The sequence below is a fragment of the Malus sylvestris genome, chromosome 10, assembly GCF_916048215.2.
Source record: "Malus sylvestris chromosome 10, drMalSylv7.2, whole genome shotgun sequence".
NCBI classification, from domain to species: Eukaryota; Viridiplantae; Streptophyta; class Magnoliopsida; order Rosales; family Rosaceae; genus Malus; species Malus sylvestris.
This window is the reverse complement of record NC_062269.1, coordinates 1,904,004-1,931,595: the sequence shown is the minus strand read 5'-3', so window position 1 is coordinate 1,931,595 and position 27,592 is coordinate 1,904,004. Positions and strand designations below refer to the sequence as shown.

At 41.9% G+C, this 27,592-nt stretch overlaps 1 protein-coding gene and 1 long non-coding RNA gene across 2 annotated transcripts in view; one reads left to right on the top strand and one right to left on the bottom strand.

Moving 5' to 3' along the window:
• Nucleotides 1-639: 639 nt before the first annotated feature.
• Nucleotides 640-27,592, top strand: part of LOC126587865 (TMV resistance protein N-like) — a 113,942-nt gene continuing 86,989 nt past the window's right edge. Inside the window, exons 1-3 of the mRNA XM_050252947.1 lie at nt 640-657; nt 2,635-3,181; nt 3,268-3,670. Coding sequence (XP_050108904.1) covers nt 2,664-3,181; nt 3,268-3,670 — 921 coding nt within the window. The 5' untranslated portion in view covers nt 640-657; nt 2,635-2,663. The remainder of the gene's footprint in view (nt 658-2,634; nt 3,182-3,267; nt 3,671-27,592) is intronic.
• Nucleotides 20,084-21,324, bottom strand: LOC126587907 (uncharacterized). The gene is made up of 2 exons (XR_007611246.1): nt 20,404-21,324; nt 20,084-20,220 (listed from the first exon to the last, which is right to left on the bottom strand). It is a non-coding gene; the product is annotated as an uncharacterized LOC126587907 (long non-coding RNA).

The window sequence follows — 27,592 nt, the reverse complement described above, 5'->3', positions numbered from 1 at the left end:
AAACCTTAACCTCTTTTGCTTAGCATACATTTTCAATTAACAAAACAAGATTTAAAGTTTCTATTTTCTATTTTCTTTTCACTGCTCGTTTTTGTTTTATTTGTTCATTGACTAGTATTTTAGTTTGCAGAACCCTTTATTTTTGTGGAAAATACTTACGAACGAGTGTTGCAAAATGGGTGAATAAATCAGACGAGTAAGTGGCTTTAGCAACATTATAGAAACAAAAAGACATGAATATCTTTTCTCAGAAGAAAGTTGGGCACTTATTCATACATGAGTATCTTTTCTCATAAGAAAGTTGGAAACTTACTCATAAATCTTGCATCCAATCACTTTGGTGAGAAGAGAAAAGGTAAACCGTCCCAACAAGGAAACTTCCTGGAAATTTCTCGAGTCCGTCTTCCACTTTTCTTGTGGAAAATACTAGTCCTTTCACTTTAATAGTACATTTGTTAACGTGTTCCTTTAGCTTTTCCTCTTGAATGAGTATTAAAAGTTGGACAGCTCTTGCATGGGGATTTTCTTGTTGCCTCTTTCAGGAGCTTTATATTGCACGAAAACATTACAGCGGTGTGGCACAAATTTATCCCCACCTCATCGTACCTTAACTTTGTAACGTGACAACAGGTACTTAACTTTGTAACGTGACAACAGGTAATAAGTTGATTACACGGCTATATTGGCGTTTTAGTTCATGTAAATCATTGTTCTTTTTCACATATAACATTTTATATATTTTATTGCCTTGTGTCATGGCGTTTCAGTTCATGTAATTCATTTTCATTGTTGTTTTCCTCTCTTGCTACAATTTTGCTTTGAGAATTTCAGGGTGATTTTTTTGCTTCTTTTATTGCCTTTTGTTAGTTACACATCTATAACACGTTTAGATAAAGAAATTAAAAACTGAAAATACAATTTTGAAAGCTCTAGAAATTAATTTTAATATTTATTTCTTTAAAAACTAAAAACTGAAAGTAGTTGACAAACAATTTTTCTTTAAAAATTAAAAACTAAAAACTGAAAAATAGAGTCTCGTGTAACACCTTTGGGTATTTTATTTGTATCGTGAAGATTGTCATTAAGAATAGCTTCAGTTGATCATCATCATGATTTGGTGTTGATTGTGTGTACTTTGAAAGTTATGCCTTCCACCATTAACATAGGGGTCTTCCTGGAATGTTGTTGCTCCTTAAGTCTCTAAGTTGTTTGCTGCCTTCTCCTGCGTGGTTTAGGCTTTGGTTTTTAGGTTTTCCCTTTTGTCTACTGGTGCTTTGAATTTTCTTCTTTGCCCAGTTTTCATTTGTTGTTCTCTTCGGACTTTTGCCATTTTAATATATATATATATATATATATATATATATATATATATATATATATATATATATATATATATATATATATATTAAAGGAATAGCTTTGGGTATTCAATATATAATCAAATAGTAAGGATTACAACCGTTTCAAATACTACTTGGGCTTCAAATTTAATACAAAAATAGATAACCCATTTGTAATGAGACGCATTTCTAAATGAGATGTTAAAATTCTAGATGGAATACCACTGTGCATATTTGATATTAAAAGTCTCTTCAATCGAAGTATTATTTGTTGACTGGATCTGAAGGCTTAGTGATTTGATGTCAAGTTTAACATCAATGTTAAATTTATTTTTAATTCATTTTAATATCGGGTCTCTTATTCCACTAACATTTCAACCAATAAAAATTTTGTTTCAACATTTTTTTAATAATTACAATCATTTAAAGTTCTATTTAAATATTAAAATAATATTAGTTGGAGAAGTACAAAATTTGACATAAGATTTCATATTACAACATCAACTATCAATTATAATTTAACATTTCATTTAAAAATGGTCTTAAAGCCAATCATGTTTGCTGGGAGGCATTGGGCAGATTGATCACGCCCACATATCAAAAGGAGAACCTGACATTAGGATGCATGTACGAAAAAACATAGATTAGTGGGTGACATAAGCATTACCCTTTCCTTTTTAGAAAAACAAAGAGACATGAAATATCTTTTATGATAAGAAAGTTGGAAACTTAGTCGAAAGTTGGAAACCTAGATTAGAGGTAAAGAAAGACAAGGCACCCAACCCAAACAAGGAAGCTTCCTCGAAACTTCTCATGGTCAGTCTTCCACTTTTATTGTGGAAAATCCTTGTCCCTTCACTTTGGTAATGGCAGTACATGTGTATGGGGATTTCCTTGTTGCTTCTTTGTCAAAGAAATAATTCACATTCTATCACAGATACTAAACCGTGTGATTCCTAACACCACCGCTACCGGTATGAGTACTCTGCTGTCCATCTCTCTCATTTATTTCCATTCCTACCTCTCTCAATTTTGTCTCTTCCTACAACTTTGTTGTGAGAATTTTCACTGTGATTTTTCTGCTTCTTGCCGTGCCATTTGTCGCCTTGCTCTACATGTGTAAGTTTGTGCTGATTCTGGATTTTGGTTTTTTCTAGTATTTTCTCTGGGTCCTTCATCTCTTTTTCGTTAATATATATACATTTTAAAGTTTCAATTTTATTTTTTTATTTTTTTACATTTTAAAAGATTGATTTTCTATCTTTTTACTTGTTCATTCATTTACTGTTTGCAGTACACGATTTACAGCAACTGTTTCTCCCCATGGCATTGAGCACCCAAAGAGCCTCTGCATCTTTTCTTTTGAATGAATCAACTCATCCATCGGAGTATGATGTGTTTTTGAGCTTTAGGGGTGTAGACACCCGCAAGGGTTTTGTATCCCATTTATACCATGAATTGTGGAAGTGCCAAGGAATTACTACTTTCATTGACAATCGAGAGCTTGAAGGAGGAGCAAGTATTCGTCTTGAGCTCCCAAGTGCGATCAAAAAATCGCATACTGCAATTGTTGTTCTCTCGCCGAACTATGCTTCTTCCAAATGGTGCTTGGATGAACTTACAACCATTCTTCAATGCATGGAAGCCAGGAAGTCGGTTCTGCCGGTCTTTTATGAGACAGATCCCTCCGACATAGGAAATCAGAGGGGGTCTTTTGCCGAAGCCTTAGAGGAGCATGAAAAAAACTTGATCAGTACCGAAGATAAAAAGAAGGTGATCCAATGGAAAGCTGATCTAAACAGAGTATCCAAAATTTCTGGGAGGCATTGGAAGGATTTTAAGTAAGCGTGCATATTTGAATGTTTCGTTCTTGTTCTTGCTTTGGTGCCCCTGTTTGGTTGACTGATTATACTTTTCTTCTTTCCAGGTGTGATAGAGAGCTGATTGAAGACATCGTCAAATGGGTGTGGAGGAAGGTGCAACCTACATTCCCGCTATCAGTTTCCTCACGGAAGTTAGTCGGAATTGATTATGCACTTGAGCAACTAAGTTTGCTACTAGCTCACGATGTCAATGATGTTCGCTTTATTGGGATAACGGGGATGGGCGGCATAGGCAAGACAACCCTTGCTAACCTAGTTTATGATAAAATCTGCCATGATTTTGAAGTTCATTGGTTTCTTGTCAATGTTAGAGAAGTTTTTGCAAAAAATGGTATAGTTGATCTTGCAAAAAAGCTTCTTTTCCCGTTCTTGAGGGAAAGGATCGCAGAAATTTGGGATGAAGAACGCGTAAGCATTCTCATTGAGAAGTTCTTACACAATAAAAAGGTTCTTCTCGTACTTGATGATGTGGATGAATTAAAGCAACTCGAATTGTTGGCTGGAAATCAAGGTTGGTTTGGTATGGGGAGTAGAATTATCGTCACAGCTAGGAATCAGCGCTTGCTAGTCCAACATGGTATAGAAACATCATATAAGGTGCAGGGGTTAAATGATGCCGAAGCACTTAAGCTCTTTAGCCTGCATGCCTTTAAAAAAGACCAACCTGAGGAAGATTTTTTGGAATTGTCCAAGTATTTCATTAATTATGCTAGTGGCCTTCCATTAGCTCTTATAATTTTTGGGTCAGCATTGTTTAAGAGAGGGCTAGATGCTTGGATTAGTGAACGGAATAGTCTGTCAAAAATTCTTAATCCAACAATTTTTGATAAACTTAAAATAAGTTATGATCGACTAGATGAGCGGGAGAAGAGCATTTTCCTCGATGTTGCATGTTTCCACAAAGGGAAGTACACGAAGAAAGTAATTGAAATACTATATAATTCGAATCCTTTTGGAATGTCTAGCCGTATTGTGATAGATGTACTAATTGAGAGATCTCTCCTCTATCAATATCACCACAATTGCATAAGGATGCATGATTTGATACAAGAAATGGCATGGAAAATTGTTGGTGACGAGTCTAAAGAGTCTGGTCAACGCAGTAGGTTGTGGCTTTTCGAGGACATAAATCATGTATTCATGACTAATACGGTAAGAAGTTAAATACTAAGTTTAAAAGAAGATACGATTTTTTTTGACACTATATTAGATTTGACTGTGAAATTAATTTGTTCTTTTTTCTTAATTGTTAGGGAACGGAAGCAATTGAAGCAATATCCTTATGCTTGCCCAAAATAGAGGAGGTACACCAGTGGAATTGGGAAGCCTTCTCTAAGCTCCATGGACTGAGGTTTTTGGAATTCGGTAATTTGATTTTTACTTCAATCCCCGAATTTCTTCCATGTTCCTTGAGAACTATAAATTGGAGTTTCTATCCGTCCAAGTTTCTTCCAACCAGGTTCCAACCGCATTTTCTTACTCAACTTGAGATGCGTGGGAGCAAACTTGTTCGGCTATGGGAGGGGAAAAAGGTAAGAAGTAGCATTGAATAAATGCTATTTAATTTAAAAAATTATCATTTATTTATTTATTTATTGTTTTGAATAAATATTAAGGTTGTAGAAGCTAAATATATGATCTGAAACTTATCGGTGTTGTACAGGACTTGCCCAACTTGAAATATATCGATCTTAGCGACTCCAATAAATTGATTAGTACCCCAGATTTTAGTGGTCTTTCAAAACTTGAGACGTTGGATCTTGCGAGTTGTAAAAATTTAGTCGAGATCCACCCGTCTCTTGCAGTCCTCAAAAAACTTAAATCTTTGTGGCTTTGTGGCTGCAAAAGCATTAAGAACCTCCCAAGTAAGGTTGAAATGGATTCCCTTGAGATTTTCGATCTTAGTGACTGCTCAAATCTGAAAGAGATTCCAGAATTTGGGGAGCAGATGAAGAATGTGTCTTGGATTTTCTTAGGTGGGACGGCGATCGAGGAAATACCTTCATCAATTGGACATCTGGTTGGCCTTAAGAAGTTGAATCTAATGAATTGCAAAAATCTCTTGAACCTTCCAATGGCTATTTATAGTTTGAAGTCTCTTGAACATCTAGAGTTTGACAAATTGGATGAAGGATCGGATGCTAAAGCAAGGGACGGGTGTGGCCTTCTCCGCTGTTTAGGACTTGAAAGGAGTCGTCCTGATCCTCCTCGTTGGGGTGTGGTGTCGTCTTCTCTAAATCGTTTATGCTCTTTGAGAGAGTTATATCTAAGAGATTGTGAACTCTATGAAGGGGATATCCCCAATGATATTGGCTGCTTGTCCTTTATGGAAAGATTGGATCTTAGTGGAAATAATTTCGTCAGTCTACCTAAAAGCATTAGATGCCTTTCTAAGCTTTCGATTCTTAGTCTTCGGAGGTGCAAAAGCCTTCAAGAATTGCCACCTCTTCCATCAAAGGGCTCTTTGTGGGTGGATGTAGAGAATTGTACTTCCTTAAAAAGGTTGTTAGATCCATCCAAGATGATGAGTAGATACACCAGTATCGATGGTAGAAAGTCTTTTTGTTATAAGTTCTTTTGCCTGAATAACATTGCCTTGGCACAAGATGAAGGCTGGATTAATACAATACTCTCCACGATTCTAAAATTTGCCACTCAGGTACTTTCTCTCTCTCTCTCTCTCTCTCTCTCTCTCTCTCTCTAAATAATTGATCTTTCTTCTGCTACAGGGATTCTCAGTTTGTGGCCAAGAAATTGTAATCCCTGGAAGTGAAATTCCAGGGTGGTTCAAGAATCAAAGTGTGGGACATTCAATAAATGTAGAGCTTCCTCCGCCATCATGTACCGACTGGCTGGGGATTGCCTTTTGTGTTGTTTTTGAAGATCCAATGAAAAACTTGGCCAATCCAGCTGCCCTTCCTCATTGTGATAAGTTCAATATTCTAGTTAGAGATTTTTACAGTTACAATGTGACCTACAAAATAGGGTCTCTCATGTCAAAACACCTTTGGGTATTTTATTTGGATCGTTGTAGTTGTTATCAAGAGCAGTTTTTATTCGAAACTTACTTTGATGCTTTTGGAAAGAGAGGAGTAAAAGCAGACTTGAATACAGTGAAGAAGTGTGGGGCTCGTTTGCTGTACAAGCAAGATTTGGAAGAACTCAACCAAACACTGAAAATCTTGAAATGAACACATGATTATCGTGATGAGGCAACTCCAATTGGACCTGGAAGTCCTAGTTTCAACGATACAGAACAAATCTACAAAAGGCATTCTTACTAGTCACCATCGGTTTTATCCCATCAGCTTCATTGTCTCTATTGCTTCACCATCTTAATAAATGTACTCAATCTCACGAGCTATATTAAGATGACTATGTTTATTGAAAGGCGAGGGGATACAAACACTTTTGCAGATTACTTGTGTGGAACAAAAAATATTCACCAGGCGACACGTGGACTTTTGAACGAAAGAGGACAAAAATACCCTTGAGGCATACCGGGATTCCTACGCGCAAATAGTGGGTAATCATCCTCAACCAATTCAAAAATGCTCCAGAAGAGGTAACCAATTCCAAATTATCTTATTTTAGGTAATTATTTCCAAAACTTAATTTCCCTAATATATTATTTAGTTAATTAATTATCTAAATAATATATTCTTCCCATATCTCCTAAAATCATCCCTTAATTACCAATTTGAAACATCCACTCAAACCTAAAAAATGGCATAGGGCCGGCTACCCCATTCAAAATCTATTCCATCACCTTTTTTCTACCTTTTCCACCTTTCTTTCCCTTTTAAATTAGCCAATCAATACCATAAATAATAAAATATCTCCTTTCATATTTAATTAGCCAATTAATTGGCTAATTAAACCAAAAATAAAACCCAAAACTCCCATCTAGGAGCCGGCCACATTCCCTCTCTTTTTCCTTATCTTTTCATACTTCCTCCACTTCATTAGCCAAATAATGATAACCATTCAATTTAGTAACTTCCCATTTATTTCTATTGTATTTTATTAGCCAATAAAGTGGCTAATAAAACCAAAAAATTCACCCAAAAGCACACAAAGGGGCCGGCCCTTTTCTTGAAAATGTGGACCAATTTGGTCCTATAAATAGTCACCCATTTCTACCAAACACTCATTCCAAACCTCTTGCAAAAATTCCAAAACACTCTAAACACTATTTCTCTCTAAATTTCTAACTTTGGCATCGGAGGTTCTTCGGCCAAAGCCCCCCCCCCATTCATCGTGGGCGCGTGAAGCTTTTGGCCTTAACCTAAGGTGCTAGTTGTTTTGTAGGTGCAAAATCGTCCAAGATCGAAGAGGAGAAAATTTGCATCCACAAATTGGTGCTTTCATTGAGAGTTGAAATCCATACTCGTAGAAGACTCTCGTACAAAAAGGTTTTTTCTTTATTTTCTAGTCCATTTGAATATTTTTCATACGTTCTTATTATTAGAATTTTCTACTTGCAAAGGATCTTTGATAAAACGTATAAGAAAAATATAATGACTAGAAGTTTAGAAAATTCCGCAAGTAAAAATTCTAGTATTCAAGAAATGGGACTGCGGAGATCCATGAGGCAAAATGCGACAAGAAGGGGAGCGGCATCATCACCACGAGCTTCCACCATGGGAACCACCGTGATGGCTACCTCGGTAGCCACCCGCGGCGAGGTCCATGGTGCCTTCACCACAGCCACCATGGGAACCACCACGGGGGCTACTCCGGTAGCCGCTCGTGGCGAGGTCCATGGAGCCTTCACCACCGCCGCCATAGGAACCACCACGGTGGCTACTTCGGTAGCCCCTCGTGGCGAGGTCCATGGAGCCTTCACCACCGCCGCCATGGGAACCACCACGGTGGCTACTTCGGTAGCCACTCGTGGCGAGGTCCATGGAGCCTTCACCACGGCCCGAGCCGTGCCATCCAAGTTTACGTGGACCAAAGCCCAAGCCTCGCATTCACATGCACCGCGCATTGAGCAGCCTGCTCCCGTGATCCAGCCAGCTTTTGTAGCCCAGCCTGCTCCCGTGATCCAGCCTGCTCTTATAGCCCAGCCTGCTCCAACGATCCAGCCTGCCCCAGTGATCCAGCCTGCCCCCGCAGCCCAGCCTGTTTTCATGGTTTCCCAAGCTGCCCAAGTCCGCCCGAGACAATCTCAACCATCCGGACCAATCATCGAGGCTGAGGTGTTTTCACCACATTTCTCCGCAGATTTGACATTCCCCAACTCAAATCTCGCACTTGGAGTCAACCACCCTTTCATTGTTCAAGGAGGTGCATTCCATCCAAGTTCTTCCAATCCGAATGGCGAACAAAACTTGTCCCGACAAGTCATAGAATTGACGAGCGCCCTTGCACAACAAACTACCTTGGTGAATCAACTTTTACAACGTACTGAGATGCATCGCGCCCACGATGAAGTTTCCCGAAGTAGAACAAGGGTAGACAAGGAGCCTTTTAAACAGCGTCCTGGAAAGCAGCCATTCAACCCATCACAAGTCGAGCGTTCAGACAGTGCACACTCTCGATTGGGCCCCCGAAATAGCGTATACTCCCGTCTTAGCGCGCGGAGGAGCGTGCACTCTCGGTTAGGCCCACGAGCAAGTATACATTCACGGTTGGGGCCACGCTTTGATAATCAACATGGGCAACCTACCAGGCAAAGCATTCATTCGCGATTAGGCTCACAAGGAGTATCCTCCACATCACATCGGAGCAGGCAACCTGACAAACGGAAGGAAACGATCGTTCAATCTGGCTCTAGTTCAACCGGTAGCCTGCAAAGAAATCCCTCGCCTGCTAGGAATCTATCTCATCCATTGCAGCCACAGCATAGACGAACCGACCGAGAAGAAGAGCAGCCTAGACCGGTAGAAAAAGACCAAGGGCAGCCAAAAGCTCCGCTACCCCAACAAAAGCAAATCCAAGAAGAGGTAGAAAGGCTTTTCAATGAGCGGATGCGTGATTTTCGGCGCAACGAAATGGTTGATGAGGCACTAAGGCGAGATATGACCAACATGAGCAGGTCACCTTTCGCGGATGAGATCGAGCAGGCAGAGCCTCCACGCAAGTTTAGCATGCCGCACTTCACATCTTTCAAAGGAGATGGGGATCCCGAAAGACACTTGAAGCATTACCGAAATGCGATGGTCCTTTATCGGAATAATGACGCCCTTATGTGCAAAATATTCGCCACTACTTTACAAGGCGAGGCACAAGATTGGTTTCATACCTTGCCAGCACGATCCATCCAGAATTTTGATGATCTTTCCTTGGTCTTCACCAAAGAATACTCATCTTATCGATCGATCAAGAAGAAGTCCGATCACCTGTTCAACGTAAAGAAAAACCCAAAAGAGTCGCTTCGCGATTACGTGAAGAGATTCAAAGCAGAGAAGGCGAAGATCGTCGGATGCGACAACTCGATAGCAAGTGCAGCCTTCCAAAAAGGACTACCAGCAGACCACCCACTGTTTGGAGAAATGATCATGAAAGAAGACCTAACTCTAGCAGATTCCTTTACTCTGGCAGAAAAGCATGCGCTTTGGGACGAGGCTCGACAAGCAGAAAAGGCTCCCGAACAACCTCGAAAAGAGTTGGCAGCTACTCAAAAGAAGGATGAAAAACAACCCAACAAGGGCAGGCAGGAGTTCAAGCGCAGAGACCGACCCACGACCAAAGAAGGCCCGATGACCAACAACTATTCTAAGTTCTCAATTCCGATTCATCAAATCCTTCGTGACGTCAAGAATGAACCATGGTTCAAGTTGCCGAAGCAGTCAAAAGGAGATACTTCCAAGTTGGACCACACTAAGTATTGTGCATTCCACCGAGGTCCCGGTCACACAACCAACGATTGCTACACTTGGAAGAACTACCTAGAGAAACTCGTGAAAGAAGGCAAAGTCGATAGATATTTGGACAAGCCAGCTGAGCAACAAAAAAGGAATGCAGACGGAGATGAGAAGCCACCAACTAAGACGATTCGAATCAACGACATTTTCGCTGAGTCCGAGCACTTAGGGGCTACTAATAACTCCAAAAAGAGGAAGATCCAGCAGGCCTTACTAATCTCACAAATTCATGCAGTCGATACCCAACCTGGACCTATCATTGGCTTCACGGAGCAGGATGCAGAAGGAGTCGACTTCCCACACGACGATGCATTAGTAGTATCTGTCCAACTAGCCCATGCTATAGTCGACAGGATGATGGTTGACAATGGAAGTGCGGTCAACCTACTTCAACTTTCAGTCATTCAGAAGATGGGCCTGGAAAGTACAATCATACGCTGGGCAGAGGTACTTACTAGATTCAACGGACACACCTCAACTGCCATCGGCCATATCATACTTGACGTAAAAACACCGCCAGTCGTCTCAAAGCAAACATTCACGATTGTAAGCGACCCATCTCCCTACAATGGGATTCTTGGGAGACCTTGGTTGATCAAGCTGGATGCTGTCACTTCCGTCAAGTATCAAAAAATCCGATTTCGCATCCCGGGAGGAGGAGTCGAAGAGATCAAGTCTGACCAGGCCTCATCCCGACGATGCACTGTGCAAATGTTAAAAGAAACAAAGAAGAAGACATTTACCCCCATAGAGGTTACCGAAGTCCAAAAGGGCAAAGAAATTGCCAAATAGCAATTACAGCATGTGGATCGAGAAGATGGCACCCAAGCAGACAAGATAGGATGGAAACCCGAAGAGGACGCTGAAGACATCATTCTTGATCCCCAGCAGCCGGAAAAGATGGCTAAAATTGGCTCACGACTAAGCCCAGACGAGAAGGAAGAACTCACAATTTTCCTTAGGAAAAACCGAGATATCTTCGCATGGTCACCATCCGACATGCCCGGTATTGATCCCAAAGTGGCCTGCCACAAGTTGCACGTCGATCGAACTGCCAAACCGGTAATTCAAAAAAGAAGACATTTCACTCCCGAACGAGTAGCGATCATCGAGGCAGAAATCGACAAACTATTGGAGGCCGGTTTCATAGAAGAGGTAGCACACTCGGCATGGCTTGCTAATGTCGTACTAGTCATGAAGAAAGAGAAGGGCAAATGGAGGGTTTGCGTAGACTACACCGACCTCAACAAAGCATGCCCAAAAGACCATTATCCTGTCCCCCGGATTGATCTATTAGTAGATTCAACTTCTGGAAACCAGTTACTTAGTTTCTTAGACGCATACTCCGGCTACAACCAAATAGCCATGCATGAGCCCGACAAGGAGAAAACTGCGTTCGTGATAGAGCGAGGCACTTACTGTTACAAGGTCATGCCTTTTGGCCTCAAGAACGCGGGAGCCACTTACCAAAGGCTAGTAAATATGATGTTCAAAAAGCAAATCGGGGTAACCATGGAGGTCTATGTCGACGATATCATGGTAAAGGGCAAGCAGCGATCAGATCACATTCGCAATTTAGCAGAAACTTTCAATATCCTTAGAAGGTACAAGATGAAGCTCAACTCCACCAAGTGCACGTTTGGAGTATCTTCAGGTCGATTCTTAGGGTACTTAGTAACCCAACGAGGAATTGAAGCACATCCCAAGCAAATCCAAGCAATCATAGAGATGAAATCTCCAACTACCTTGAAGGAAATCCAAAGCTTGACCGGACGAGCAGCCGCCCTCAATCGCTTCCTCTCACGATCCACCGATCGATGCAAACCCTTTTTCAAAGCTATCAAGAGGGCACAAAGAAACAAATGGGATGAAGAATGCGAAAAAGCTTTCCAAGACTTGAAGAATTATCTCACATCACCTCCCTCACTATCCAAGCCGGAAGCAGCGGAGGATTTATATATTTATTTGGCAGTTTTCGAGGTAGCAGTGAGCTCTGCTCTCATACGAGAAGAGCTGGGGGCCCAACTGCCGGTATTCTACACTTCTAAAGCTCTTCTCGATGCAGAAACAAGATATCCGAAGATTGAAAAATTAATTTTGGCGTTAGTTGTTGCGGCTCGGAAGCTCAGACCCTACTTTCAAGCTCATATAGTCATTGTTATGACTCAATATCCCTTACGATCAATATTACATGGTCCGAACGCTTCTCAACGAGTGATGAAATGGGCATTGGAACTTGGCCAATATGGTTTAGTTTTCCAACCTCGCACAGCGATAAAGGCCCAAGCTTTGGCAGATTTCGTGGCAGAATTCACACCTAGCCTAGGCAACGCAACAGTGCGGCCCAACGACGCCCCAGAAGCAACCGAGAGTACCTTAGCCACACTTACTCCATCTAATAAAGATTTCTGGAACTTGCATGTCAACGGTGCATCCAACTATAAAGGCTCGGGAGCAGGTGTAGTTTTTGTTACTCCAGATGGCTCAATGCTCGAGCAGGCGATCACTCTAGGTTTCAAAGCATCCAATAACGAAGCAGAGTACGAGGCTCTACTAGCAGGCCTCCGAATGGCAAAAGACTTGGCAGTGAAGAAACTCGCAATTCATTCTGATTCCCAACTAATCACCAGCCAGGCTACTGGGGAATACACGGCAAAACACCCAAGGATGGTACAATACCTAGAGAAAGTACACCAGCAGCTTGAAGCATTTCAGACTTACACTCTCACTCAAGTTCCGCGGGCAGACAATGCACATGCAGATGCACTAGCTGGTTTAGGCTCCGCCCTTGACCACCAATTCAAACGCTCCATTCCGGTGGAATATCTAGACAAGCCAAGCATAGAGATGGAGTCGATAGCCGAAGTGTCACAGGTTAGTGTAACTCCCACTTGGCAAAGTTCAATTATAGACTACTTGGTCAACGGCACATTACCCACAGAAAGATTGGAGTCAAGGAAGCTCCAAATTAAGTCGGCACTCTACTATATGTGGAACGGCATTCTCGTCCGAAGATCCTACACCGGACCACATCTCCGCTGCCTGGCACCTCCCGATGACTTGAAGGTTCTAAGCTCAATCCACGAAGGCGTTTGTGGGAATCACTCTGGAGGTCGATCCTTAGCCCAAAAGGCTCTTAACGCAGGCTATTACTGGCCTACCATGCACCAAGATGCTAAGGAGTTAGTACAAAAATGCGACCGTTGCCAATGCTACAAACCAGTACCAGCACTACCCGCCAGTGAGCTACACCCGCAAACGAGTCCTTGGCCATTCATGCAGTGGGCAATCGACCTGGTAGGGCCTATGCCGCCTGCTACGGGGGGCAGATGCATGATGATCGTGGCAACCGACTATTTCACCAAATGGGTAGAAGCAGAACCCATGACAACCACGACTCAGACGGACATAGAGCGCTTTATATGGAGGAACATCATTTGCCGATTTGGCATCCCTCAGTCCATCGTCACTGACAACGGTCCTCAATTTGTGGGAAAAGATTTGGCAAAGTTTTTTCAAAAATACGGCATCAAACAACACATGTCCACACCAAGATATCTTCAAGGCAATGGGCAGGCTGAAGCATCCAACAAGACGATTCTCGACTGCCTCAAGAAATCCCTCACCGACAAAAAGGGAAAATGGCCAGATGAGCTCCCAGGATGTTTATGGGCATATCGCACCACCAAAAGACGAGCAACCGGTGAAACTCCTTTCTCTTTGGCGTTTGGTTCGGAGGCAATCATACCTCCCAACATCATCGTGCCAAGCATCAACACTCTATTGCCAAACGTTGAGCGGAACAGTAAAGAAATGGCCACAGATTTAGATCTGGCAGAAGAAAGGCGCGAACAAACCATCACCCGCATCGCAGCCTACCAGCAGCAACTCATTTCCAGCTACAACAAAAGGGCCAAGATCCGGCAGTTCCAACCCGGAGACCTAGTCCTAAGAAAAGCTTTCATCACTGCCCGCAGAGAAGGCTCGAAAAAAATGGACTCCATATGGGAAGGTCCTTACAAGATCAACAGAGTCGGCGGTAAAGGCAGTTATACTCTTGCTACCATGAATGATAAAGAGATCGAGAAGCAATGGAACGCCTACAATTTGAGGAAATACCATGTGTGACTTCACACTATATCAAGACCTGAAGACTCGAGCATCTCAACGGGCACCACCTCGTAAACCGAGGACTATCCAATCATCATGCAGTTTTTGCAACCAAGTTATTTGCTCATTTTATTTTTCAATAAAGAATTCAAAAGTAATTTGCAATTTGGCTTTAATATATGTCTACAACAACTTATTTCTTTCCGCACTTCAAAAGAAAATTACACCCCCCAAGGGACCAACTGTGCTCTCCAAGGAGGGAGGATAAACTCAACACTCCGAATATCCAGACGTGGATGAGCTTGGCTGCCCTAGAATAACTAGGTGCATGATGGCTTGTGCCGGGATTCCTAGAAGTAGCCACAATGGTCTGTTTCAAGGCTTAGCTAGTTGAAGGATTATGGGTCTATCGGCTTAATCCGCAGGGAACCGGGCCCTAGAGACGGAGAGGGCACATTATGCAGCACACCCAATGGGCGGCTGCCCTGGAAACCTAAAGCTGCTACCGAGTGCACTAAGGTAGCCTACGGATTTCCAGAAGACTGCCTACGGCTTGCCCTTCGAGCAGTAGAACCACGCTAGACTTATGCAACCGCACATTATTGTGAAAGGTTAAACAAGTTAGCGTGCACACACGAAGATTTTATCCACTGCCGACATGCTACGTAGTTGATAAGCTTCACCTCTGTCAAACGCAGAATAATCTACACCAAGTCCTAAAGTGTTGTGGTACTTGCTACACAGCCTACGGAATTGGAAAGATCCAAGGTTGAATAGCCAAGTGGTTACGCGGATTCGTCTGCTTCTGTAAGTAAGGCATCCGGCTGCCAACCCTATGGTTAATAACTTTGCAAAAGTTCTACATCAACACCTACGGCTGCATAGGCTATGTGGGCTTGTCTGCTTATAGAAAAGTAGCACGCCTGCCACTGGCTTATAAGGTCTAAAGGTTAGGGTAAAAAAAAAAAAAAAAAATATATATATATATATATATATATATATATAAAATAAGGATGGGAAAAGCAAAAGAAGCAAGTTTATTAAATTTTATAGCAAAATTGATAAACAACAAGCAAATACCGAAGGAGTTCAAGCAAAAGCAACAAAGGAAAGAAAAGGAAACCCTAAAAGCTACCTAGAAGACTACTCTTCAGTAGTTTGGACATCTCCCAACTGCTCGGTCATTACACCTTCAGCAGCCTTGGTGTTCTCAGCAGCGGCATCATCCGAATCTTTACCCTCGACTGCTCCAGCTTGGGTATCAACTCCTCCAACTATTTCACCGATAGAAGACTCAAAGGTAAAATCGAGCAAGTCTTCTGGAGAAATAGAGAAGGTCTCGAAGTCTTTACCGGAAAACTCAAAGTCAGACGGCCGCCCATAGAGATGATCCACATAGCCCAGCTTGTAGAAATCGGTTTGGTTCTGAATAAGCGAAGCCTCGAAACCATCTTTCTCACTCTTCAACTGCTCATTCTCCTCAAGCAGGCAAGCACGAACCCGCTGCAACTCCTCAATTTCTTTCTTCAGATTGTCGTTGGTCTTCAAAACACCTTGAAGTTCCGACACTTGAGGCTCAAGCCTGTCAACAACCTCTTTGAAGTGGATCGCTTGGTTGTAAGTAGCAATCAATTCTTCATCCTTTTCATAAGCAGCAGAGCGAAGTTCAGATATGGAACGCTCAAGATCTTGAATCTGAGGTATGTAACGCTCGATTTCCTTCTCTGCACTTTCATTCTTTGTTTGGATCGCATCAAACCTAGTCTTCAAATCCATGATCTCCTGGTGAGCGGCCTCAAGCTGCAGAGAAGTGGGGGCAGAAGTATTAGATTCCTTCAAAGCAGCAAGCTCAGATTCCAATTTTTTTATTTTTTTCGACCGATGAATAAGCTTCGGCAGCCATAGTTCTTGCCATCTCTTTAGCAGCCTTGGCGTCCTCTTGGTCAAGAAACATAGACTCGGCTGCCAGAATTGTTGTTTTCTGCATCATGGCTAGCAGAGCAGTTTTCCTATACTCGGGTGTGTGCTTTGCAAAAAGACTCGGACCAACAATCTCTTTGACGCCATCAACAAACTGGGCACATACATCCATGTCTTCAAGAAGATCTGGTTTCAAAAGCGCACAAATCTTAGCAGCCTCCCCAGAAACGGCCTTGGCGGATTCTTCAAGCCTGCCTGAGCGAGCAGCTTCATTCTTATCAGCAGACGAGTTGGTTGCAGCAGCGGAAGAAGCAGTTTTCGGCGCCACTTTAGCAGACAGGGGCACCTTATCACTCTTCATAGTAGCAAGTCTCTTCAAGGGTAAGTCAGGTTTAGTCCCGGACGGACGTTTCGGCACAAACTTCGGTACCAAAGGCACGGAAGAACTTTTACGCTGAGCAATTTTTTCAGCAATCGAGCTAGCAGCTTTCGAAGCAATAGGCGTTACCGGCACAAATGTAGCAGTTCGTTCTTTCTCGCCCTTAAAGGAAGTCAGGTCAATCACAATCTTGGGAGCAGCCGGAGAATCCCCACGAGCAGTCTTCGTTTTCTTCTCAGCAGGCATCTCTTGAGCAGGCGGGGAATGTTTCTTTTTCCCACCTTCATTGGTAGTAGGCTCCACCACAGTGATAGGACGAGCCATCGCGTCTGCCTTGATCCGTTTTATTTCTTCTTCTGGGGGTAGTCCACCTTTTTCCCTACGAAGAGGACTAAGCAGCCAACACCACTCACGATACTCGGAAGGAATACCCAGAGCGACATGCACTTTTTTCATATATGGAGAAACCCTAGGAGTTGAGCCAAATTCCGAATCTACAAAAAAAAAAAAAAAAAAAACAGAAGACAATCAGAAAATTGAAGAATGATTTGGCACTAAAGCAAAGCAGCCGAAAAGACTAAGCAGTCTGCTTACCAGATATGAAGACCGTTGATACACGCAGCTCGGGAGAAGAATCAGATTCCCATTCTCCACTTATCTCCAAAGTCTCTTTGGCCCAATCATGATCTCCTTTACTCGAATTATCAAAAAGCTTATGACGGATTCGCAGTTGTCCAACTCCATCAATACGACCTATGTCAAAGAAATACCAAAATTCGTTGGTGGTTAGTCCCAAGTCAAAGAATTGGTTCAAATTGTGGAACCCCACCATCACTCGGACCGCATTCGGGGAACATTGGGCAGGCGCACATTTCATAGAGCAAAGCACTTCTTGGAAGAAACGCGGCATAGGGAAAGTAAACCCTAACACAAAATAGTAAGGATGGAACTTGATAGTTCTCCGAGTTCCACTGCATGGTTCTCGGCTGCTACCATCTTTAACTCGTCTCACACGCACTCCCGACGGAATGGCATGCCAATACGTTTCAAGAAAATCTCTAAACAAATTGTCGGAGCTAATCTTGATGTGAGCAGCTTTGAAGTAGCCAATCTTGCTCAAAGACCCGCCTTGACGGTACAGCGGGGGCACACCATCATCATTCTTACGGCTCGAGGAAGACATGCTTGAAAATTCTACAAAAGTACAAGGAAGATTTGTTAGAGAGTTGTTTAAAAAAAAAAACAAAACAAAACAGCTCTCGGCAAAAAAAAAAAAAAAAAAAAAAAAAAAAAGCAAAACAGCTCTCGGCAAAAAAAAAAAGTTGAAAGCCGCAGCCGCAGGAACCAGCCAAATTGCCAAGCCCCACAGCTTGGCTAATCATCCATTCACCATAGCCCAGCAAGAAAAACCAAAATAAAAAATCAAGAAGACAAGAAAATCAATTTCTTCTTACCTGGAAGCAACGAAGAGCGATCCTTTACACGGACAAGACGTAGAAGATTGTTAGAGGAGGGGGAACAAATATCCTCTAAGCTCTCTTTTTCTCTTGTAAGGATGAATAAGTTTCTCTCTAAAAAAGTTGATTTAACAATCCACTTAAGGTGGACTTAAATAAGCTTTGGGGAAATTTATTTCCTTTTCCTAGAAGGATTTAATTTCCTATTGAAAGAGAGAATCAACAACAAAATAGGAAACAGTTCAGAATTTCCTAAAGCAAGAAAATCTCTACACCTATTGCCCTTTTCTGCAAACAGCTCAACAGGTGTGGGGGCATTTGTGGAACAAAAAATATTCACCAGGCGACACGTGGACTTTTGAACGAAAGAGGACAAAAATACCCTTGAGGCATACCGGGATTCCTACGCGCAAATAGTGGGTAATCATCCTCAACCAATTCAAAAATGCTCCAGAAGAGATAACCAATTCCAAATTATTTTATTTTAGGTAATTATTTCCAAAACTTAATTTCCCTAATATATTATTTAGTTAATTAATTATCTAAATAATATATTCTTCCCATATCTCCTAAAATCATCCCTTAATTACCAATTTGAAACATCCACTCAAACCTAAAAAATGGCATAGGGCCGGCTACCCCATTCAAAATCTATTCCATCACCTTTTTTCTACCTTTTCCACCTTTCTTTCCCTTTTAAATTAGCCAATCAATACCATAAATAATAAAATATCTCCTTTCATATTTAATTAGCCAATTAATTGGCTAATTAAACCAAAAATAAAACCCAAAACTCCCATCTAGGAGCCGGCCACATTCCCTCTCTTTTTCCTTATCTTTTCATACTTCCTCCACTTCATTAGCCAAATAATGATAACCATTCAATTTAGTAACTTCCCATTTATTTCTATTGTATTTTATTAGCCAATAAAGTGGCTAATAAAACCAAAAAATTCACCCAAAAGCACACAAAGGGGCCGGCCCTTTTCTTGAAAATGTGGACCAATTTGGTCCTATAAATAGTCACCCATTTCTACCAAACACTCATTCCAAACCTCTTGCAAAAATTCCAAAACACTCTAAACACTATTTCTCTCTAAATTTCTAACTTTGGCATCGGAGGTTCTTCGGCCAAAGCCCCCCCCCATTCATCGTGGGCGCGTGAAGCTTTTGGCCTTAACCTAAGGTGCTAGTTGTTTTGTAGGTGCAAAATCGTCCAAGATCGAAGAGGAGAAAATTTGCATCCACAACTTGTACTCTCAGTTTTATAGTTGTCTTATTTGGATGTGTAAGCATCTCATAAAATGACTTACTTGGATGGTTAAGATTATATCTTGCTAACCGGTCTCAGACCAACCATCATTGTGTGAAAGAAGATACATCATTTCATCCGTATTCTTTGCTCTTCCCAGAAAATCCAAAAGCCAAAGTTTCAATTCCAATTCTTCTTCCTTACAAAATCTAAAATATCATACATAAATCTAACACTAACAAAGAAAAATCTGCTTATTTCTCATTGCAATAGTTTTTCTTTTCAGTTCTTCCAACATTAACTCCTTCAAATATATAAACAAACTAAACACTGAAAAAGCTTTGAATTCCCACATCAAAATATATATCAAATTCCAAACTTTGAATTGCATTTGGGTATGTTGTGAAATTAAATAACGACCAGTGTTAATAATGAAATTCCAAAAAAGCTGCTTATGGTAAGAAAAATATATACACGATGCAATTCATCATACCTTTTTTAGAATCTATTACTTTCTTCTAACTTTTTAGGTTATAGATTATGTGGTAATCTTCAAATATGGCTTATCGGCTATACATGGTGATATACTATTTGAGATTCAAGGATTATCAGCCTTAAGTTAGGGCTTTGTGGTGGTCAAGGAACTTTGTTCCGTGTTATGAAACTTTATTGAATTGGTGCGGCAACCTATTTGTGGACTTAGGCTGCTATGCATCTCAAATTTCATAACTCTTCAGTTTTAATTTAATCAGCTAACTGAGTTTATGCATTGCACACACAACACAACACAACCCAACCATGTGGGTGTGTTTAAATCATACAAATACCATAAGCCTTCATGCATATGCCAATGTCTTGCTGTGCAACAAATTAACAAGACAATTTTCATTTCCCACTACAACTGTACGGACATAAAGATCACTACTTTAACTAAGTCAAAAACCCAAAAACTCTGAACTAAATCCAAATCGAAAAATTGGGTAAATTTAACATCACATTGTATGTACCTTCGAAGAGGTCGCATTTGGTGCGATGGCAAGTGCCTTTGCCCATGAGCGGTAGGTCTCGGGTTCGAGACTTGGGAGCAGCCTCCCCATAAAATGGGGGTAAGGCTAGCCGACATTCACCTCTCCCAGACCCTGCATAAAGCAGGAGCCTTGTGCACTGGGTACGACCTTTATTGTATGTACCTTCGCAGCTGTGGGTGTAAAATCCTTTGCTTTTCCTTTGAAATCTGCTTTTTCTTGTCCTGGAATTCAAATCGAATAGATGGAAGCTACCAACCCAGCAAACTCCACAAATTAATAAAACGGGTATCTAATTTCCCTTGTATGCTATTCAACATTGACATAAGCATCTTATTGTTACACCCCGGACACATAAAATCAATACAAAAGGGAAGTTGGTAATTTCTGCCATTTTCCTCAAATTTCTCAGCATCCAACAAAGGGATCAAGTTCAACAATCGAAATAAGTTGACTATCTGTTTGCGGCCGCCTAGAAACTGAAAACCTATACAAATTGAGCTACTTAATTTGACTGATGTACAATTGAGCTAGCAAATTTACACACCAACCATAACCCAATATAAAAAAATTAAACATACGCTTCTATAACCTTGAATTTCTCCCTAGATTTCAGCATTAAAACAAAATAATGTGAAAATAATTAAATGGGTTTTGATCTATGTGACCCATAAAACCCTAAAAAACCAAAAACCCCCAAATCTGCCCTCTCTAAGGGACCATCCGAGATTCAAATCGAAGAATCGCACATAAGGTATTGGAGATATCACATACGACTTGTAAAAGACGACCTTCCACGACTCATGATTGAAAGCTTCGATTTCTGAGCTTCTTCTTCACTGGTTTCGGAGAACCAAGAACTTCAATCTTTTAGCGGTGAACAACAGAAAAACAACAACAACAACAACAACAAAGCCTTTTCCCACTAAGTGAGGTCGGCTATATGAATCCTAGAACGCCATTGCGCTCGGTTTTGTGTCATGTCCTCCGTTAGATCCAAGTACTCTAAGTCTTTTCTTAGGGTCTCTTCCAAAGTTTTCCTAGGTCTTCCTCTACCCCTTCGGCCCCGAACCTCTGTTCCGTAGTCACATATTCGATCCGGAGCGTCAGTAGGCCTTCTTTGCACATGTCCAAACCACCATAACCGATTTTCTCTCATCTTTCCTTCAACTTCGGCTACTCCTACTTTACCTCGAATATCCTCATTCACAATCTTATCCTTTCTCGTGTGCCCACACATCCCACGAAGCATCCTTATCTCCGCTACACCCATTTTGCGTACGTGTTGATGCTTCACCACCCAACATTCTGTGCCATACAACATCGCTGGCCTTATTGCCGTCCTATAAAATTTTCCCTTGAGCTTCAGTGACCTACGACGGTCACACAACACGTCGGATGCACTCTTACACTTCATCCATCCAGCTTGTATTCTATGGTTGAGATCTCCATCTAATTCTCCGTTCTCTTGCAAGATAGATCCTAGGTAGCGAAAACGGTCGCTTTTTGTGATCTTCGCTAGATTGCTCCGGTCATTAGTGTGGATAAGTATATAAATGGATAGAGATAGGAAAGCAAACACCAGATGTACGTGGTTCACCCATATTGGCTACGTCCACGAAATAGAGGAGTTCTCATTAATTGTGAAGGGTTTACACAAGTACATAGGTTCAAACTCTCTTTTAGTGAGTACAAGTGAATGATTTAATACAAATGACATTAGGAAATATTGTGGGAGAATGATCTCGTAATCACGAAACTTCTAAGTTCCGGAGTGTGGTATCGTCTTGACTTGCCTTATCTGTCTCGTAGGTAGATGTGGCATCTTCTCTGGAAGTACTCTTCCTCCATCCAGGGGTGGTATCTTTAACTGGTGGAGATGCACAAGGTAATGTATCAATTTCACTTGAAGCTTACTTGTAGTTTCAGGCTTGGTCAAGCGCGATACAAACCATGTAGTAGGAGTCCTCCAAGTCGCCGAGCTAGGGGATCTGCTGAAAGAGGTGACAGACAAGGTAAGCAATCAGAGCTCCAAGCAATCAGTCCCAGATCAGAACTTTGATTTCGAGTTCCGGCTGATTGTTCACATTTTCCCTATCTTGCAGGCAGCATGAGGATAAAGAGAAGAAAAATGAGAAGAGATGATATGGGATACTTTTGCTTTTGAAGAAGTAACTTTCCACAGGCTTATTCTTGAACTGGGCTGGAGGGTTTTCTGGTTTCCTCCAGAGTATAAGGCCGACTGAAGAATTTAAGGGTCAAAACAAGTCTATCAAATCTATAGTACGTTCGACCCTGCTGATATGGGATACTTTTGCTTTTGACAGAGTAGTGGATGTATCGGCACGTGTGCTGTTACGCTTGTCTCCACATGCTTCCTTGTATCCTTCTCACTTGCCCTATATGTTCTTCAGGTAGATGCGGTATCTTCCCTGGAAGCATAAGATGTTGAAGATGAGTACTCGAGAGCAATGCCAGGTAAGTAATCAAGTAAGGGGTTCCAGGCAGTCAGTTCCTGACTGGAAGCTTGATTCCAAGTGTTGACTGATTGCTCTCTTTCTCCTTGTCTTGCAGGTAAGAACAAGGCCAAAGGAAAAGACAGGGAAAAAACATGATATGGGATAATCTTGCTTTTAACCCTGATGATATGAGATATTCTTGCTCTAGTATAGCTTGTTTGCAGAGGTATTATCGGGGGAAAGAAAGCTGAATATTTCGAAAGGCTTCTTTGGGAGTGCCCTCTCAGATATGAGGAAGGGTTGAGCATTTTTGCAGGTCTTCCTGTCTGTTGGGGATGGAGGTCAACATATATAGGAGTCTCCCTAACAACAAGTAGTAATGCTATTCCTTTACCCTGCTTGGTCATAACACGATAGTGGGAGCTGCCAGCTTCACATGTTTTAACTCTGTCAGAGCACTTTGAAAAAGTGGTCTGTGGTATCTGGAAAGCTGATGTTGCGTGTAAAGATTACAGACAAGCTTTATCCAAGGAGATCCGACTCTTGAAGTTGGGAAAGTGGTGCCTCTTCGGTTTTCGAACAAGCAATCTTGTCGGAGATCTGGCTCTCGAGATTCGGAGAACGATGCCTTTTCGATTTTTGAGAAAGCAATCCTGCTAGGGGTCTGGCTCTTGAGATTCGGAGAGCGGTGTCTCTTCGATTTTTGAGAAAGTAATCATGTTGGGAGTCTGGCTCTCGAGATTCGGAAGGCGGTGCCTCTTCGATTTTGGAGCAAGCAATCTTGTTGGGAGTGTTTTCTCGAATGTGAGAAAAGGTTGGGCATGTTTACTAGTCTATCTTGCCACGAAGCACAGAGGTTGACACACAGGGACTTTCCAATTATCGAGCAGTGGTACTGTTCCTTTACCCTTGTGGGTAATAATATGGTAGCTAGACCTTCAAAATTTATGTGTCTAAACTTTGTTAGTGCTGTTTCTTTGCTATTCTTTTACCCTTCTTGGTCAGAGCGGTGTAGTGGGAGCTGCAAGCTTCACGTGTCTCAACCTTGTCAGAGAACTTTGGCAAAGTTATCTGTGGTACCCATGAGCTAATGTTGCGTGTGGGAAGTGGGTGATTGAACAGTAAGATTCATGTGCTTTCTACTTCACCAGAAATCTTCGACATAATGCCCATAATTTCCGCAAAGCTGACAGGTGCTGACAAGGCTGGAAAAGTAGGTGCCTCTTCGATTTCTGAGATCGGCCATCGTGGTCTCTGAGCAGCCCAGCTTTTGAGAAAGCAAGCGCCTCTTCGATTTCTGAGATCGGCCTTCGTGGTCTTTGAGCAACCCAACTTTTGAGAAAGCAAATGTCTCGTGGTCTCTGAGCAGCCCAGCTTTTGAGAAAGCAAACGCCTCTTCGATTTCTGAAGCTCCGTCGAGTGCAGATTTTTATAGAGGCTGGCATTAAGTTCCAAAGCACACTTGAATCTCCACCAGTAGAAGCTCCATTCTTGCACTTCTAAGATCTTGATTTGTCCGACCTCTTCTCTCTTCAACACCTTTGAAAATGTCTGGCCCCTCCGACCGTCGTTTTGACTTGAACCTTCTTGAAGAGGCAGCCACGCCTTCTCCAGATAACATATGGCGCCCATCCTTCGTCTCCCCTACTGGTCCTCTTACCGTTGGGGATTCCGTGATGAAGAATGATATGACCGCTGCGGTAGTGGCCAGGAACCTTCTCACTCCCAAAGATAACAGACTACTTTCCAAACGGTCTGATGAGTTGGCTGTTAAGGATTCTCTGGCTCTCAGTGTTTAGTGTGCAGGTTCTGTGTCTAACATGGCCCAACGCCTATTAGCTCGAACCCGCCAAGTTGAATCATTGGCGACTGAAGTGACGAGTCTCAAACAGGAGATTAGAGGGCTCAAGCATGAGAATAAACAGTTGCACCGGCTCGCACATGACTATGCTACAAACATGAAGAGGAAGCTTGACCAGATGAAGGAATCTGATGGTCAGGTTTTACTTGATCATCAGAGATTTGTGGGTTTGTTCCAAAGGCATTTATTGCCTTCGTCTTCTGGGGCTGTACCGCGTAATGAAGCTCCAAATGATCAACCTCTGCTGCCTCCTCCTTCTAGGGTTCTGTCCAGTACTAAGGCTCCAAATGATCCCCCTCTAGTGCCTGCTCTTTCTGGGGCTCTACCGACTGCTGAGACTTCTCCTAAGCAACCTTTGTGAAGGCTCCCTCTTATTTGTTTATTTTGACTCATGTATATGTACATATTTGTGACTTATCGGGGATATCAATCTTCGTAAGAGATAGATTGCCTCCATGGTTGAGCGCCCTGGCATGAACCCGAATTGGTTGTCCGAAACCCGTGTCTCTTGCCTCAATCTATGCTCAATGACTCTCTCCCAGAGCTTCATTGTATGACTCATTAGCTTAATACCCCTATAATTCATGCAATTTTGTACGTCGCCCTTATTCTTGTAGATAGGCACCAAAGTGCTCGTTCACCACTGTAGAAACTACTCTTTTTATCGTCGAATCCGGAAGGAAGAAGTGGTTGTAGCTTTGAAGAAGATGAAGCATAGAAAAGCAGTAGGCCCAAACGATATACCAATCGAAGTGTGGAAAGTTTTGGGAGAGACAGGTATAACATGGCTCACTGACCTTTTTAATAGGATTTTGAAAACGAAGAAGATGCCAAATGAGTGGCGAACGAGCACTTTGGTGCCTATCTACAAGAATAAGGGCGACGTACAAAATTGCATGAACTATAGGGGTATTAAGCTAATGAGTCATACAATGAAGCTCTGGGAGAGAGTCATTGAGCATAGATTGAGGCAAGAGACACGGGTTTCGGACAACCAATTCGGGTTCATGCCAGGGCGCTCAACCATGGAGGCAATCTATCTCTTACGAAGATTGATGGAAAGATATAGAGATGGGAAAAAGGATTTACACATGGTCTTTATAGATTTGGAAAAAGCGTATGATAGGGTCCCAAGAGACATTCTTTGGAGGATTTTAGAGAAGAAAGGAGTACGAGTAGCATATATCCAAGCTATAAAGGATATGTATGAAGGAGCAAAGACTGCCGTAAGAACTCATGAAGGACAAACCGAAAGCTTTCCCATAACTGTAGGATTACATCAAGGCTCATCCTTAAGTCCTTACCTTTTTGCGTTGGTAATGGATGAGTTAACAGGACATATTCAAGATGATATTCCTTGGTGTATGCTTTTCGCAGACGATATAGTGTTGATAGATGAAACTCAGGAAGGGGTAAATGCAAAGCTTAACCTTTGGAGAGAAATGTTGGAATCTAAAGGTCTTCGCCTAAGACGATCAAAGACAGAATATATGGAGTGCAAGTTCAGTGCAAATGGAAGCCAAAACGAGTTAGGGGTGAGGATCGGAGATCAAGAAATACCAAAGAGCTATCGTTTTCGTTACCTAGGATCTATCTTGCAAAAGAACGGAGAATTAGATAGAGATCTTAACCATAGAATACAAGCTGGATGGATGAAGTGGAAGAGTGCATCCGGCGTGTTGTGTGACCGCCGTATGCCACTGAAGCTCAAGGGAAAATTTTATAGGATGGCAATAAGGCCGGCAATGTTGTATGGCACAGAATGTTGGGCGGTGAAGCATCAACACGTACACAAAATGGGTGTAGCGGAGATGAGGATGCTTCGTTGGATGTGTGGGCACACAAGAAAGGATAAGATTATGAATGAGGATATCCAGGGTAAAGTAGGAGTAGCCGAAATTGAAGGAAAGATGAGAGAAAATCGGTTACGGTGGTTCACTCCTACTGATTTTTTTATGAAGGATCTATCCACGGGGAAGACGCTTTTCCACGGCAAGAGTGAGAATGGATTGTATCCGTTTCGTGTGGTTTTGTCGAAGTTTCCTTTAAAAAACGTGGCATTATTTGGACAACGAACTTCTTCATTTATGTGGCATCAGCGTTTCGGTCATCCATCTCCTGCAATTTTTAAAAAAATTATGTCCTCTATTCCTATTAAGGATTCTAAGTTCCCTAATTCTCGTTTCGCGAGGCAAATCAATTATCTCATTGGCGTGATGCAATGACATTGGAGTTTAAGGCCTTGAAAACTGCTGGTACATGGGAGTTGGTACCTTCTTCAACTGCTACTCATGTTCTTCCTTGCAAGTGGGTCATCGCACAAAGTGGAAATCTGACGGTACAGTGGAGCGATATAAAGCTCGTCTTGTCGCCAATGGATTTCATCAAACGATGGGTGTTGATTACACGGAGACGTTTAGTCCGGTGGTTGACCGAACCAATTACATGTTGTGGCTTACCCAGTTTAATCCCTTACTTAAAAGTAATGATCTTGTTGCCTATGTTGATGGTACAAAAACATGTCCAACCAAGTTTCTTGAGAATACTACTACTCTCAATCCCGAGTACGTAACTTGGCAGCGACAAGACCAACAATTGTTAAGTTGGATTAACTCAACTTTGACACCCAATGTGCTTTCCATCGTCGCAACCTGTGACATATCCCGAGCTACTTGGGACAAAAGATAACAAATATGGATTATACTGCAAAAGTCTCCACACAATAAGGCACAACTATGGATGGACAAAATACTCCTGCTATCGGTAAAGTTATATTTTAAACAAATAAAAGGTTATGGGTATAATCGTTTACCTGTAAAATTTAAATTGATAATTATGGGTATTACTCACGATTATAAACGATACCTGTTTAACCGTGTATTGGTTCAAATGAACATTTTACCCTTGCCTTCGCTCGCTTATATCTCTTTCATTATAATTCCGATTTGCGAACGGTTTTCGTCTACATGTTCGTGGGATCGACCTATATCCAAATATACTTAGTGTGATCCCGAAAGATTACATCATTTGATAA